This window comes from Dysidea avara, chromosome 14 (assembly GCF_963678975.1).
Source record: "Dysidea avara chromosome 14, odDysAvar1.4, whole genome shotgun sequence".
Classification (NCBI taxonomy): domain Eukaryota; kingdom Metazoa; phylum Porifera; class Demospongiae; order Dictyoceratida; family Dysideidae; genus Dysidea; species Dysidea avara.
The window spans coordinates 7,275,885-7,292,740 of NC_089285.1; the positions used below are offsets into that span (position 1 = coordinate 7,275,885).

General features: G+C 38.4%; 1 protein-coding gene and 1 long non-coding RNA gene across 2 annotated transcripts; both read right to left on the reverse strand.

The window, feature by feature from the left end:
- Nucleotides 1-1,785: 1,785 nt before the first annotated feature.
- LOC136244644 (uncharacterized) lies at nt 1,786-5,007 on the reverse strand. The gene is made up of 3 exons (XR_010695489.1): nt 4,904-5,007; nt 3,783-3,851; nt 1,786-1,876 (listed from the first exon to the last, which is right to left on the reverse strand). It is a non-coding gene; the product is annotated as an uncharacterized lncRNA (long non-coding RNA).
- A 6,978-nt stretch (nt 5,008-11,985) lies between these two features.
- Nucleotides 11,986-14,916, reverse strand: LOC136244561 (zinc finger MYM-type protein 1-like). Its single transcript, XM_066036131.1, has one exon. The coding sequence runs from the start codon at nt 14,828-14,830 to the stop codon at nt 12,212-12,214; it is 2,619 nt and encodes an 872-aa protein (XP_065892203.1). The 5' UTR covers nt 14,831-14,916; the 3' UTR covers nt 11,986-12,211.
- Between the last annotated feature and the right edge of the window lie 1,940 nt (nt 14,917-16,856).

Here is a 16,856-nt window from a genome sequence, read left to right on the forward strand (position 1 = left end):
ACAAAGAGCCATGATGGGAGCTTTCATCCATTTTTACTCCTGCATAATGCGATAAATTCTAAGTTTGAAGGATACATTCAGAAAATGTTTGGTGTGACAAAGAGTGCTGTCACTGCTGCGGGTGAAAAAAAATTATGACAGAGTCAAAGGCATCGTATAAGTTGTATTTAAAATTCAAGTCATAAAAGAGATGCTCAAGATATGGCAGTACTCCAAGCAAACAATGAAAATTGATTCCATTACAATCCATTTCTATTAGTTGATGTTATGTACTGTTATCGTAAATAATTTTCATGTAAAAGCTTCTCTAATTTATTTGATGTTTATTGTTCTAACATATTGAAAGGTTCAAACGTTTATCAGCCATTGACATGGACACTACATACCAGGATCCAACTGTCTCCCCGTGTTTGAATAAAGCGAGCCCTTTGGATCCTACATTCAAGACTTCAGCACATATGTCAAGGAAGAAGTTAAAGATATATCTGATGAGTTAGTAGCATATGTTTCTAGTGGTGAAGAGTGTGAAGATGTTGTAGTCACTGAAGTCAGCGAAGTAGAAACAGATGTCACAGAAGAAAGTGCTCCCCGCAAGAAACCAAGACTAGAAAAATTGCTCAATAAGCGATTTGAAGATTAATCTGCTACTAGTGGAGCAGCTGCTGTATCAAGAAGTGAGATTGTGCAGGCTGAGATAAGTCATTACAAGGGAAAGCCAGTCATAGTTCTGAGGGAAAAGCCACTACAGTGGTGGAATTTGAATAAGCATATCCTGCCAAACCTAGCTAAACTGGCCCAGAAATACTTGCAGGTATTGTGGCTACATCTGTATCCCTAAGAACGTCCATTTAGTATTGCAGGGAACATTGTGAGTACCAAAAGAACAGCTCTACTTCCAGAAAATGTAAAAAAAGCTTGTTTTTCTACATGAAAATATCCCTCTACGTTTAAAGCAATTTCTATTTACTTAGTCTCAAGGACAAGGATAGTATACTGTTTGATTATGTGTACTAACACTAAATCTTTTATAAATTTTTGACATTTTGTATGCCGCATTGTTACTGCACGGTTTTAGTTTTGTGTACTAATGTGGTTCAGTGTGTCTATATTATGATAAAATAACATAACATTTGGTGTATGGCTGGTTTTCTTAGCAAATTCTGTCATTAATCAGGAGAGTGAGGAAACCAGGCAGTTAACCGGATAACCGGCAGTCATAGTGTATCCAGTAACTGATTATGACTTCTCTAACAGTTTCACAGCTTTAGGTGGAAAGATAGAAGAGATGCGTATTTGATGAACACTTTATATCAAAAGGCAGTCCAAATAGCCATGAGAACACAGAAAGGAGCAAAAGATAAAACGCAGATGTCTTGTTTTGCCATGATCAGAGATTACAACCAGAAAATGGAAGATGTTGACCTAACCGAACAACACCTTAGTTACTATGCAAGGAGCCATCTGACTTTGGCAAAACACCACAGGCTTTACTCTGTCTCTTGACATTAACTCACTTAAAATATGCCAAAAGTGCCATTTCCGACAAAAATCTTTTGTACTTTTCAAAATTTTCATACATTAAACTTTTTGTAAAATTCTCATTATACAGTACTGGTAGTGACCACCCCTCGTTAGTAAATGAGAACTATATTTGTGAGTGCCATAATTGTTTGACCATATTGTGTAAACAATATGGCTTCATTATGCTTATAAGGCTACTCCAAATTATTTCCTGTCCACCACCCGCATCTGGTTATTGTGAGCTCTAAATATTCCATTATTCCGTATTCTTTCATTATTTTCTGGTTATTCCTGCACAATGTACTGGTTCAGTAAAAAGCCAGTGTCACTTCACGTGTCATCAGTGCTATCAAGTCTGCAAATTCATGTTTGTGTTATTTTTGGAACTTAAAAAGGAAGGTACAAGCCTAAACATGCTTTTATGCAGCTTTTATGGTTGTGTCAGGCAAACAATGGCTTGAATAAGTTACCAATCTTATAATAATGGAAATGGACAGCCTGCCTGCATGCAAATATGCCCAAGTCCAGTGAATTTACTTGGAGTGGCCTAACCCATGGTCTACAATAGACATTGCAGCTGTGAATGATGTGTGTGTGTGTGCAGATTAGCTACTCTACACTAACTGCATATAATGTGGTACATGAAACAATTTATTTCAGTTTATAGAACTTTGCGTGGGCGAGATCAAAGGAAAAAGTTTACTTTAAATTTCATAAAGTACACTCTCAGCTAGCCAACTGCTTCATCGACCACAAAGAGTGCTTTATTGCACCGCAAAGAGTGCTTTATTCGTTCAATAAAGCACTCTTTGCGGTGCAATAAAGCACTCTTTGTGGGCAATAAAGCACAGTTGCTCACGTGCCTTAGTGTAGGCTAATAGCCTATGGGGCTCGCGCCAGTACAACTAATCATCCAAGCAGGTGAAGGCTGATAGCCTCGCCGCGCTGAGTGATCAATCACCCCAGCCAATACGAGTTCCACCACTGGATTGCTTTTATAGACATACCTCAATGCTTTGATGATGGGTGGGAGAAGGTAACGTTGCTGTTACGTTTGTTAATGTAAACGGACAAGTCCTGGAGATATCACGGAAATACTTCACCGTGTGACTCACAATAGAATCGATTGTGGGTTGCGAACAAAACCTGCCAAAAGACGCGATGAACGTCTACTATGCCAAACTATGGTGAAATACGCGTGAGTTACTTTATTAAACTACTTTGTGTGCGTTCAGGCTGCTAATAGTTCGTGCAACGCTTGTTAATTACAAGTCCTAGTGTATGGTGAAGCTACACGACTAGAAAGTTCCATAAATCATTTAAAGCATAGCCTTGCTCGTGCTATATTTCGCCTTGTGCTTTATTAGCATCTCGGCCGCGCGTCTCGTACTTTATTTTTCATATAGCACTCGCGGCTGTGCTTTAACATATACGTAAATGCAATATTATTGTTTGTGGGAAGCCATATACATTAATACATGTCCACAACAGATTTTAATCACCGTGGTATACCCAATGGATACAATATTCACATGAACAAACTGCACAAACTATATTACCTATCTTATAGTGTATGGTCTTGGCTGAAATGCACAACCACTGACTATTTAACTTGTAATTATATACTTGTCAGAGTTCCATGTCTTATGATAGGTAGCTAGCTCAACCATCTGGTGTGTATTCATGAACACTATATGAGGATGCTAATGTGATGACAATGACTAGAGTTCTGACACATGTAGTAATACAAGTTAGACTACAGCTGCTTAATATAGTAGGACTGTATAGTCTCATCCACAACCATAAATACTCACAGTCAAGTATGTCTGATAACAACAATTAAGCTTACACTGAAATTGATACCCACTAACATATATTGCTCTACATATCTACAGCAAATATCTTTACCAATAAAACAAATCCATTACTGGATTAATAAAAAGTACACAAAAGAGATGAATATAAATTTTTAAAAGGGGAATAGGGATAGCTGAAAAAAAAAGCCATGAAACAAGAAGGGATCGCTGGGGTGGTAATGCAATCCACAAATCCCTATTTTGACTCTCTCAAAGTGACGGAGCGTGTAACTAAAATTTATGACATGTAGAGAGTCAAATAGGGAGTTGTGGTTTACATTACCACCCCAGAAACCCCTTCTTGTTTGGTGGCTTTTTTCAGTGATCCCTATTCCTCTTTTATTCATCTAGTTATATTCCAGTATGAAACAACTGGTGACGGCAATCTACAAGTTAGCTACTCACTTTTTGACTGTCTTCTCAGCATCTGTTTGTCGATTCCAGGCCAAGAAATCACTTTAACATCCCAACATCCTGTTGAAATGTACACAGAAATAAATAGAAAAAATTTACATAAAATTTGTGAAATTTTGTCTAAAATATGAATTTTAATTAGAAATATGAAATTAATGGCAAAATCAGGAGATATCATTGTGAGTTTTCAAGTGACTAACCCCTGCTAGAGGGAAAAAATCATGTGTAATCTCTAGTCTGGTAAATCAGGCATTGAACTCACGAAACATACATGGATACCAGAAAACGCTATGGCGATCAATGCAATAGTCCAGACACCTCAACTGTCACACATTACACGTGAGTCACACGCATTGGATTGTTGTCCCACGCACGGCTTTCCATCTCACGCATTGTAATTGCTGGAAAATTAAGATCTAATGCAGGGGCAGATCCAGACTAGGGGGGTTCCATTTTTGGAATTGCAACTTCAGCCTAGCTGTAAGTTGAAGACCAAAAAAAAAAAAAAGATCATCACCTGCTGACAACAGCTACCCCTCACCATAGATACCCTTACCAACTATATTTCCTTATTTATATCTAGATACATAACTTGCTACACAGCTCCACAAAGGACTACTGTGACTGCTCTATTAGAGTATATCGATTTGACTGCTCTATTAGAGTATCTCGAGTAAGAGAGGCTCTTTCAAAAGGGGGGTTCCATGAAACCCTTGGAACCCCCCCCCCCTGTAATGTAAGCTAATTTCATTTCAGATCTCTTGGCAAAGCACTAAACAGTGCTCTAATGGCTAAAAATGGAGAGGTATAACTGAAAATAGCCAAAGAAAGTGGCCATTTTTACAGGAATATTTCTACTGAGGAGATTCACGCACAAGTAAGCAAGTCTCACTCACTCATTTTAACCTCAGGTCTCACTGCAAGTGCACTTTCTAATTTGCGGTTTCTGGTAGTTACGTCACAGAAGCCCTACGGGCTTATGAACTCCTGTACAGATATACTAACCCCAGACAGTATATCACTGCATATCTATGGTCACGTGGTGAAAAGAATATTTCCCACGCATTTAATGTTCAAGCGGACGGTACGGACGGTAATTCCACAGTACTTACGTGACTCGTGACTCGTGACTGCACTCGTAGATACTTTTCACTCTGGCTGATTATCAGGACCAACTCTTATTAATGCACTATAATGCACTTTGCAGGTTTGCGCATGCGTATTGAATGTTGTCGCTGATTCAGCTGACTGACGTGACTGTAGATTTTGTGTGAAGTCTGTCTCACAATGACACTGGTATGACCTTTAATCCTGTAACTTTTGTTATGTTTTCTATTTTGCAGTGGCACCAACGGAAGCGATGTGATCCCGAGGTGTTAGAGCGACAGATGATATAGTCTCGCTTCGTCAGAATGGTCAGATCACTTTATATACTAACCCCGGGTACTTGGGGTTAGTATATTTGTAGTTTGTTACGGGTAAATACAAGGTCTGGCTGTACCCTTTGTTATCTCTCAATACTTGTATACATGAGCGTTAACAATTGTAAATATACAATGCAACTAATAATATAAGTCGCCATGTAATGGTGTGGTGTGAAATGGATAGCTGACCAGAGTCTGCTCAACAAACAAGATTTTCCTCCAGTAAAGGACCTTGTTCTCCAAGCCTAAATGTGTTTGTGTTGTTTTATGTATTGCTATAATGCTGTTGTTTGTCAGAACTGCTTACAATGAACAGTAGCTACCATATTTGGAGGTAAACAAGACAAGACTCAGCACAAACCACACCTTCACTTATTCCAGTTGTTAATTCACACATTTGTGTAATTAGTTTATTGTGTTTCATCATCTTTGTATCATGTACATAACATCTACATGGGTCAAACCAACTAGTTACTCTCAAGGTAATTAAGAGGTCCATGTGTCCTGGGTAACTGCTTGTTCATCCAGGAGGTGGATAATGAACTCCATATCATCATTATTTTAATTACACACCTGCATATTAATTTAACACTCTAGTGGCTGCTAATTAACTACAACCACCTGTTAACTGTAGTACAGTCCAAACCTTTTTTGTTCTCTTGACCCCTTGTGTTGTATTTTTTTTCTTTGTTTCAACAGGGATAACAGCCTTGGTTGATATTATATGGCTGTGTGACTGGAGCAATGAGCCAGGGGTAAAGTTTGGGCTACTATTGCCTCAATATAGCTGTAGAATTGACCATACCATCACCATTTTGTTTAAGCACACATGCTAAAGAGGTTGGAAGATGGCTCTCTGTAGCTGACTTATAATAAATCTGTTCAGGTACATACCTACATGAATATTGATCATTGTCCCCATTAGTTTTTGTTGGGCTTTGGTGGACAGTGATTTGTTGGTTTTGGTTGTTGGCTGTTGATATCCACCTGTTAGCTTTTGAAAGTGAAAAAAAAAATTTCTTACTCTGTTGATATTAGAGGTGTACCAATATGCGTTTTTGGCATGTACCGATATTCGATATTGGTGCCACCAAAAGAGGCCGATAACTGATAGTCGATCTGATATTTGCATTATAGTTAAAAGTGTACATTTACCTACCCTACAACAACATGTGCATGTATTCATTGCTATACTCTGCCTGTGGTGGTGGTATACAGCTTGGGTTTCTATTGTGCAATCCAGACAATTAGGCACCCACAAACATTTTTATGTATACTCCCATGAAGCCTTATACAGATATTTCTGCATTCTAATGTGAGAAAGCTGGTACAGCAAGTTTCCTTGGTTATCCTGTGACCCTTCTTTTTATTACAAGGTAGCTACTCTATAACTGCTTCATTTATAAACACTGTGTCTGTGATAGCTTTCCAGCAAGACAGTAGAATCGCGTGTATTTATATGGCTTCTCGTAGCGTAGCGCTTGTTTCAGAGTGAACAATAAGCCACTGGCACTAAAGAGCCACATGAATAATGTAGAAAAGCAATGCACAATCCAAACTATTGCTGCTGTATAAATATCAGTAGCGATATCGGTCCTCCTGCTGTTCTGTACCGATACCGATATTGGCCATATTGGTGGCCGATATTATATCGTACACCTCTAGTTGATATATTCGAATTGTCGTATGAGGCTATCTGAATTAACCAAAAAATGAAGTGTTTGACTTGATCATTATAATGATGTGCACATAGTAAAATGAATTGTTGTGGGTAGATTTAAAAGACTTCAACTTTCTCATGACTCTCACCTAAAGGTGGTCTCAGGTTTACTGAACTAATTGACCAACAACAGTCTTAAGGTTTCCAAGGTGGGACTGTGGTGCCACCACAAGTGGAGATTCAGGCTTCTGTGGATTCCATTCTTCAAAGTAAAAGTTCCACAGAGCTCTTTTGAGAAGTGGGTAAATCATTGAATCATTGTCTGCATCATCCAGTGTCTTAGCTCTCAAAATGGTTTACTCATACATGAGTTCAAGCTATCCTTAATATAATGCACCAGTGACTCCATAAACTCTCACATCAATGCAGTCACTGTACATGTGTGTTTGATGGCATGGTTGAGGTTATAGTATAGTATTAAACAACTGGCACTGGCTTTTGATTCTCTGAATCTTTCATCACCATAAGTGTAATGTTATGCTAGTAGCTACTGTATATATGTGTAATACTATTTTATACAGCTACTTACCATTAATGCTCTCGGTAATTTTTGGTGACTCCAGTGTGTGGGTTGGTACATTTCCAATTCTCTCCAAGATTCCCTCACCCAACATTTGAAATATTAGTATGTATGTTAACGTATTATTTCTTTATAGCATGCGTTATTTACTTTTCTAAAAGTCATTCTATGAGGGGTTTTGCTACATAGGCGTATAATAACTGTGTAATAACTTGCAAGCTGTGACAGCTGCTCATATTAGTCAATAGCAACAATAATGACATGGGTGCACAAGGAAAAAATCTACTTGGCTTTTGCATTACTTTCCCTCATTGTATCATTCACCAGGTCTACGGTGATGCACTGTTTCTATCCACTGTAAACCATGTGTGCCTTGCACGTCTTTATGTAATCATCTGATAGCTGTTATGGACTTTTTGCTATATCTAATACCACCAACTTAACATATGTAACATTGGTGGTCATTTTAAAGAAGTTTACATAATAGCTACAAACTAGCTAATCAGGGGATTGTACTCTGTATATCGACTAGATCTTAAGGCTTCCTTACAAAGCACCTGGTATGCATGGCTGTTCTTTGAATAAAGTATGTTGAAAATTAATTTCATCATCATCATCAAAGTTTGTACTCATTACATTTCTCAGCCTGTGGTAGCAATGCTGCCTTTATACAGTAAGACTATGATAATTGTGGCCAATATCACCAAGCATATGTGAATTTGGCACATAACTCACTTACCTCAAATGTGACATCAATTGTTCTTCTTTCAAGAGAAATACATAGTCCCTTTTTTTTCAAATACCTCCTATAACCTACATACAACTGCCAAGATCTGGATGTGTTATCTTCATGTGTGTATCATAAGCGAATAAATGCACATTGTTTGGTGCATCTCAAGATATGCACTTAAGACTGCCTTAAATAAAGGTCAATTGAAATGGAAATTTTACTTCCTATTTTGTTATATGGATGTGTTGTTTATAACGTGCAGTGCACAAAAACACCATTTCATTGTAATAATATACTGAGATGTTTACCCGCAAAGCTCGGTCATGTCACAAATAATTGAACCTGTGATGTATGATCGGGAACTGCCAGAGTTTTACAAGTGTTACAATGGCAGAAAGTGGCAGCTCACGCAATTCATCAACCAGCAATGATTCAGACATCTTCATTCACATACTTAGCAGCAGAGGCGAGCAAAGAGTTGTACTTGTCTCTACCATCCAAAGTATCGCCATATTGCTTTGAGCCAGTGTACATGACAAGGAGCCCAGTCCTTGTACTAGTGTGAGTTCTAGCCTACCCACTGGAACTAAAGATTCTGAAGTTAGCCACATGTAGAATACCATAGATTATATATTCCCTACCCGGGATTGGAAACCAGAGGAATTCCTGTACAAAAACCACGAGCCGTCAGCGTTGAAATATTCAACACCTTTCCTTTGATTACTATGGTTTCATCTTACCGATGAAGAAGAGGAGAGGAAAAGCAATTTGGCATCTTGGCTGTTGTATTTGAAGGATTTAAGTTGAATACAGTTGTGTAACTGACAAACGATCGTCGAAAATCCGAGAGCGATGCGTACCACTATCCGTTTTGTTTACTGAATCGCCATTTATCATGCCCTGAAAGTTTGGAGGTTTTGGAGCTCTGAAGAAGTGTCCAAATCTGCTGTAAATTATCCCAAGTAACAGATAAATCAATTTCGTGTCTTTCTGACTAGGTTGAGTCCCTACAAAATTAGTTTTCAGGCGAAAATACAACAAAAGACTCTTTCAGTTTTCGATTTGCAATGGTGAACTTTGGAGGTTTTTAAACATTGTCTGAGTAGTTATTGCGGACTTATCATGTATTTCTAGGAATTCAATCCTATAGAAATGGTTCACATGGAGTTTTCTGTCTGTTACCCATAAGCAATACTGCGAAATATTCTTGTTTGTAAACTTTATAATATAAATTATTTTTTATATTCACTTTAATTGTCTACACATTTTACTGTTGTATATCCTAGATTTAATGACAGGAAAGGTTATAAGAGTCAGCAAGCTGAATCTTCAAGTCCAAACCAAAGTGACACTGTATGTCCATATTAGAAATCTCAGTGGTCACCAATACTGATAGTGTCCATGCCGGCATTGTCTCATCAATGCACCGATTAAAGTAATCTTCACAAATATCTCATGGGACAGCAGTCTTATATGTGAATTAGTTGTACACTTTCTTTGTAAGCATATAAGCATATATATTTGAGAAAAGGGTGATTGTTGCAGGAACCACCACCCTATAGACTATGACTGCGGCTATTTTGTGTAAATAAATTAAAATAATATAAGGTCACTGAATTGTGGTATGGGTTTGCTGCTGGCAGCTTGTAACTGTTGGTGTGTAGATGGCAGATAGTTACTGGGCAGTGTTATGCATGTATAAGGAATACAGTTGTTTGATGTAAAAATGTCGTAATTTATGATTGAGATGTGATTTTATGTGTGACATTTCTAGTAATGACTTGATGCTAGCTACTTCTTGTCATATATATGCATAGCTATAAATCATTTGCCACGTGATCTCTTCAGCCATTGTGTATTGTTTGCTATGGCTATCCGAACACTTGCAAACCAAAATAATTTTCAACTGTTGCATATGCCGGAGACACACTGCATATTGTATCTTTAAAATGGGTCTGGTGTCCATTGTCTAGTCTATCTGTCCCTAACTATACCTTTTTTTTCTCCTGTTTGTACATACAGGTAGCTATAGTGGCACTGCTTTTCTATAGACACTTGGCAGCTCTCTAACATTCAACTGCTATAGCAGCCATGCAGGCTCTGACTGTCACTGCAGCAGGTACAACTCACGTCGATCAATTGATGCTTCAAAACTGTACCAAATCATCATGAGTCGTGGCTACATTTTAGAAAATGCCAACAAATGCTGAGAGTCAAGTCTTCAGTCTAGGAAAACCTACATAATTCATGTTTATTATGTTCAATCATTCTCTATGCAGTATTTTATACACATATTAGCAGCATAACTGACATACACGGCATACAGAGTGCTATCATATTATCTCAGTGATCATTCCAAGCTGCAAAAGAATGTCGGTACCTCAATAAAATGTTGTTAGTAATTAGTAAAAGTTGCAAAGTTAATTGCAGTGATGTGTCATGCTGTACAGCGCAATCCACTACAAATTGCTCTTTCACCTACAAGCTGTTGTTGCTGATGATGTCACTAACCTTCTTGCATGCCTTACTACCTCAGTGTATATTAATAATATTTGAAATATTGCATGTAAAATATACCTGGTATTGGTGACTATAGCAACAGCGTGGTCATTACAGTGACGGTCAATTAAAGATTTTCATCTCTTCACCATTTCATCACCATCTGGGGAAGATGCTGCAAACCAATACATGTGGTTGGTGATGCTCTTGGTCCACTCCCCAACCACACAGCACAATCCTTGTATTTAGCAGCTTTTTACAAATTTTCCTTCAGCTCTAAATAGGCACAAGATAAGTCATATGCAAGCACACAATTTATTTACCTTTAGCAACATGCCAGACATCATATCTGTTCTATATCAGTATAATTCTGCCTCATAAATTTGTATATGTGACTGAATCTGCAAAAACCGTTCTTGTCACTCAAGACAGGAAGTTACACAAACACAAAGCTTAAGGAATGTACTATCAAGTTTCACTGTCACAGTCAACCAGAGTAAAGTGGTCTGCTTTTGCTGGCTGCTTCTTTCAAGCACAGTGGCGAGCCGTACGAGTAGTCTGGAGTCTTGATGGAACCCTGGCCAACCAGGAGATGGCTGTGTGTGGCTGTACAGATCCATGGTGTTGGACAATGACCTGTGCTGTAAATTTCCTTTCATTTTAGCCTGTTCTGAGCCCTGAATGGCCCATGAGTTGGCCTAATTCATCCCAACACGTTCCTTTTCAATTTTTGAACACCATCTTGCCCGTCTTCCAGAGCCCCCGTTTAAAAACTATCTAAAATGACGGGAAACTTGGCTGTTGGCTACTTCATCAGTGGATGATTTGGAAGATAAGAAATTGCTGTGAAACATGTGAAATGTTTATGACCTCCTGGATTAGTCTCACCGGCAACTGTGACACCCAACCAGCTGCAGGGCCTCGCAGATGGACAGTTGGCAAACAGTATAAGGCCTGTAAATGATTAGCAAATATTTTAGTGTCAAACAAATTACATAAGACTGCAACAAATATTTGTTTTGTTGTTTTTTTCAAATATCCATTAGAATTTTGGTATCTGGGTACTAAATTACCATTCTTTACTAGTAACTTACAAGTCAGTACAACAGAATGGCTTTGGATACTAGCTACATTTCTACAAAATGGCTTGTTCTGCTTTTTTATAATAAACTACCATTAAATTTATTAGGACAGGGGCGTAGGAAGATTTTGAGGGCAAGGGTGCTGAGGCTGGAGGCGACTCACCCGCAGGGGGTCTGGGGGGCTGTGCCCCCCAGACGCTGACGACATTATAGCAAAAATACTGCATAAAATTCATGTAATTAGATTAAACTGAACATGTTACAACATAAAATCAATGGAATTAATACTGACTTGATATATATATGTAGTATAGCTACTGGTATAATGGCATTATGTACATGAGCATTGAGAATGCATGCTGTAAAGGAAAGTTAATACACACAATAAAACTAAGTAGCTACATATTATGAATAGAGTGTTACATTGTTTTACCAAAATAGTTTGTTACATTGTTTTGCCAAAATAGTTCATTCTTCTGGAGTTGACAGATATAAATTCCCTCGCAATTGAAACTAAATCTAATTTATCAGTTCTATGCTGGTGAACATGCATAAGCAACAGGTTGTTCAATTTACAGGCACTAATCGTATTCCGCAAGTAAGTTTTAATTCTACGGAGACTTGAAAATGATCTTTCAGCAGTGGAAGTAGTCACAGGAAATGTGAAATATAGCAAAAGAACTTTATTAACTTCACAGAGCATATTTTGATAAATTTCTGATTGCATCATGGCATCTGCTATAGTTCTAACATTGGTGACTCTTTTGATGGTACCATTGAGTGCAGTTTTTATCGCATCAGGCAGCATGCGCAACTGAACTTTCAAATGCTCGACATCTACATCTCCTTCAAGAAACCTAACTAAAGCCTGAGACAACGAGTCTGTACCAGTACCATTAGCACATGTTAGCAACAGGGTCTCTATATCTCGGATCAATTGGATATCTGATTGATCAAATCGCCTTTTAACTTCTTCTGATACTGTATCAATGGCCTCATAGTAAGTTTGTCGATACATGTCTCTTGTACACGAGTGTTGATGAGGTGCAGAAGACCCATGGTCCAGCCTTCTAGGCAATTTGTGGATTCTAGGCAACTTGGGTTCTGCAGTCAGAGACTGTGACTCATGGATGACACGTTCATAAAAACAATTAAATGTGCTTTCATTTCGTATTGAACGAAGATGAGAAATAAGCACATTGGCAGCCTTCATTGCTTCTTGAACAGTAATGTTAACTGCTTGAATATTGGTGGAGCACTGCTCAGCTGGAGCAAATATCTGGTGAGCCAGTTTTAAGCCAAAAAAAGTATCAAACTGCTCCATCCGATTTAACAGCCCGCTTGCCTTTGCAGCATATTCATCATGCCCTTCCTGTATGGTATCAAGAGCAGTTAACAATACTTTGTAATTCTTTAAAACACTCGCTATAGCCCCATGTCTCACAGTCCATCGAGTTGGACAGAGAGTCCTCAATGAAGGCAGTGTTTCACCTGTGTTCACTGTCACATCGCTTTTTAAAGTTTCAAAAAGGTTTAGCCTTTTAGGAGAAAATTTTATAAGCTGGACCAAGTTATAAATAAAATCCAGGGTGTTTCGGAGAAGCTTGCACTTTTTAGAAACATCTTGTACACATAGATTTAAACTGTGTGCTAAGCAATGAACATAAAGAGCTTTAGGTTCTTCTTGTTTGAATAGTGCCTGGGCCCCATTCCTTATGCCGCTCATGTTGCTAGCTCCATCGTAAGCCTGCCCTCTACACTGAGAAATAGACAACGAACATCTCATCAGCACATCTTTGATTTCATGGTGGATGGTCACGGCTTTAGTATTAGGGAGTTCTTTCAAGCCCAAGAGGTCTTCATGAACTTCATAGCAATTATTAACCCAACGAACTGATACAGATACTTGCTCAGTACCTGAAACATCAGTGGCTTCGTCAGCAATTATAGCATACCATGGGGCACTACTGACTTCACTTATGATGTCTCTGAGAATGCTTTTCCCCATTGATTTTATTAGCTCATCTACAATTGTTGGTGAAATGTACTCACGTTGTCTCAGCCATTCGTTCATGCCTGGGCAATCTTCTGCTTGTAACAGGAGAAGTTGGTACAGATTACCTTGAAAAGCCTCTGCATTTTCATTGTGACCCCTAATAGCCAAACCCTGTTTTCCTAAAAATTTGATTGCCCGTAACAACTTTAGAAGCATGCTCCTGTGAAATTCTTGCTCAGGAGCAGCTCTGGTGTCTAGTATACAGCCAATGTGGATACTAGACTCCCTCAACTGAAGCCGCTCTACTGCTTCACGATGCATATCACTATTTTCATGCATGTGAAATCTTTCAAGGGCTTTGTTCCAATTACCAAATCCATCACCGATAAATGATGAATTTTTAAGCACTGAAGTTGACAATAGTCCGTGTTGCTTTGCTAAGCAACAGATCCTACAGTATATTTTATACCGACCGGTGCAGACAGTAATCCAAGGGTATTTATTATACCAGGATGTTTGTATGGATCTATTGTATTGTTTCTTCTGCCCTAGCTGCCTTTCTTTGCTAAGATGTGATTGCATACATTTTGATTTGGACACATCCAATGGCTGGTTTGGCCTAGTTAAATCACTACAACCAACACAACCACAGCCATCTGATGTGCTACAAACAGTGGCACTGTCAGAAGCTGTGTTCCTTGCTACACTAATACTAATTTCCGGCGTGCCTACAAGATTACTACTTGGAGAGTCCACTTGAGACACCGTTTCTTCACTTAATTGTTCGCGTGATTGTTGTGTAACAGCACTAACCTGTGGGATCAGCTGTATTTCCTCTTCATTTTCAACGTCTTCATCCGAATCTTCGTCTAACTGTCGAACCGGAACATCAGCGGAAACGGATGAAAACGTGGTCGCTTCAATTGTATCCATTTCTTGACTATCGGAATCTCGATCGGAATCATCGATGATTATAACTTGGGTTGTGCTGTTCGGCCTAGCACCTGTGCTAGCAGCTTTCTTCTTGCTTGCCACAAACTCGACGATACGTCTCTGACACTTGTCCATTACTCGGGTACAATACAAAAAGAATCACGTGATGTACGATCACGTGATATGTGCTAAAATCAAAGGGGTGCGCCAGCACCCGGCGCACCTGTGGCTCCTACGCCCCTGTAGGAAGTCATAACTACATACTATATATGGCAATATGTAGCTGAATTTTAGTGCTTTTGCATCACCCAACATTTTACCAATGTCCAGATACTAAATGTTTGATATTTATTGTAGCCCTACTGAAAACAAACACTGATTATAGTTACAATATAAATGTTGATACAATTGTAGCTATTATAAAGTCTTACTTTGTGCCAAAGCAGAAGCATCTGGCGGTGATGTTACCAGATTGACACTTGGCATGGCCAAGCTATTGTGCACAGTGTCAGTGTCTAATATTGAAATAGTGATGACTATTGATATCTAGGCAAAATGAAACTGCTTTAGGATCACCACTGCTTTATATGGTGTTGAGCCATAGTGATGATGAAAATATAACTTGCAGTACACACGAGGCCGTTTCAGTAGGTTACCAGCAGAATCTTTTTTTTGTATCCAAAATGTTTCCATACCGGAGAAATTCTTCCAGACAGGGTAAATATTTGATTTTGAGAATTCCAATACAGCACTACTTCCACCACACAGTTGTTAGGTTGTCTTTTGGGATGGCAGCAAACCTGTGTGAGCTATTTGTAAAGACTTGTCAGTTGGTATCAAGCCTTTAGGAATCCTTTTCAATTTGAACATGTTTTGTCACTGTTAGACAGCAAATCATGACTACATATAAAAATGATTTTTTCATTAGTACATAGACATTAGCTTGCTTACCCAATTTTGTTTTTCTTTGTCACCTTTAGAAGCAACTGTGTATATAACTGTGTATATCTGTAAACCCTAGACATAGCCTGTCTTAGCCTCTGAAAGAACCCAAAATTAATGCCAAACTGGGGGGGGGGGTTGACCATGTATTATAAGAAAGAAATCCTACACCTAGTTTTGCCACCATCATTTCATCAATGGATACCTGTTGTTATGGCTGATAGTGAGATGGGAAAACCACAGTCAAATGATCCAACAATGGTGTGACTTTAATACAGTATGTAAAAAACAATTTTGCTTTTTTAATGTACTTTAAATGCAAATATCGAAGTATATTGTAAAACTGGTCTCAAGACATAATAGAGGGAGAAATGATGTAGAAAGAACTTTTCAGTAGTTGCATTTTTGTAGTAATTCATAGCAATATTGTCAGGAGCTCTTCAACAGAAAATTGAAATGGCATCTTCTTTTGATCAGCAAAGTGGATTGTTTGCTGTACTACTGAATGTAGATTACAGTAACAGTCGTTAGGAAGAACTGAGATTCTTCCAAAGTAGAACTACAACTTTTTGTCCTTGGCAAAGGGCCAATTGAAATATAGTACCTCTCCAAAGTGGAATTCCAGACTGTTTGGAAAATTCTCCCTGGACATCATTTTTTCAATCCATGTTTACTTGAGGTGGTAGCTTCACTCCTTGCATTTTTTTTTCTCTAAGGCACACTTTCATCAGTAGTAGAATTGCCTTCACTTGTTCCACAACCAATCTCATTTCTGCAGCTACTCGCTTCAGAACACTGCTGTCATAAAACTGAAGCATAGCAAAACAGCAATTAAATAAGCTATTCTACACGACAACACTTTTTATTATTATAGTGAAAAAATTATGTTCATATCCGTACAAGCTACTCCATGAGCTAATCAGTTTAGTACATGAATTCGCTAACTTAGATCCACTGATCATCTTCACTATGACTTGGATCACACCCTTTGTGTTACCACATGCTACACTGTTCACTAAGTACCATCGTGGTGCTGTTATCTGACAATAGACAAATTGGACATATTTCAATTATGTGAGCAGAGCTGAATTTCCATTAAGTAATTTAATATCCTTGTTGTTTTTAAATACTCTTCGTCATCTATCAGGCGGTTCTACTTGTATCCATTTAACACTATCAGATTTTCCATGCAAATGTTCTCCCAACTAAAGATCTGCTG

Bases quoted from the DNA above. Each gene is read 5' to 3' on its own strand.
- LOC136244561 (XM_066036131.1), bottom strand. From the start codon at position 14,830: ATGGACAAGTGTCAGAGACGTATCGTCGAGTTTGTGGCAAGCAAGAAG.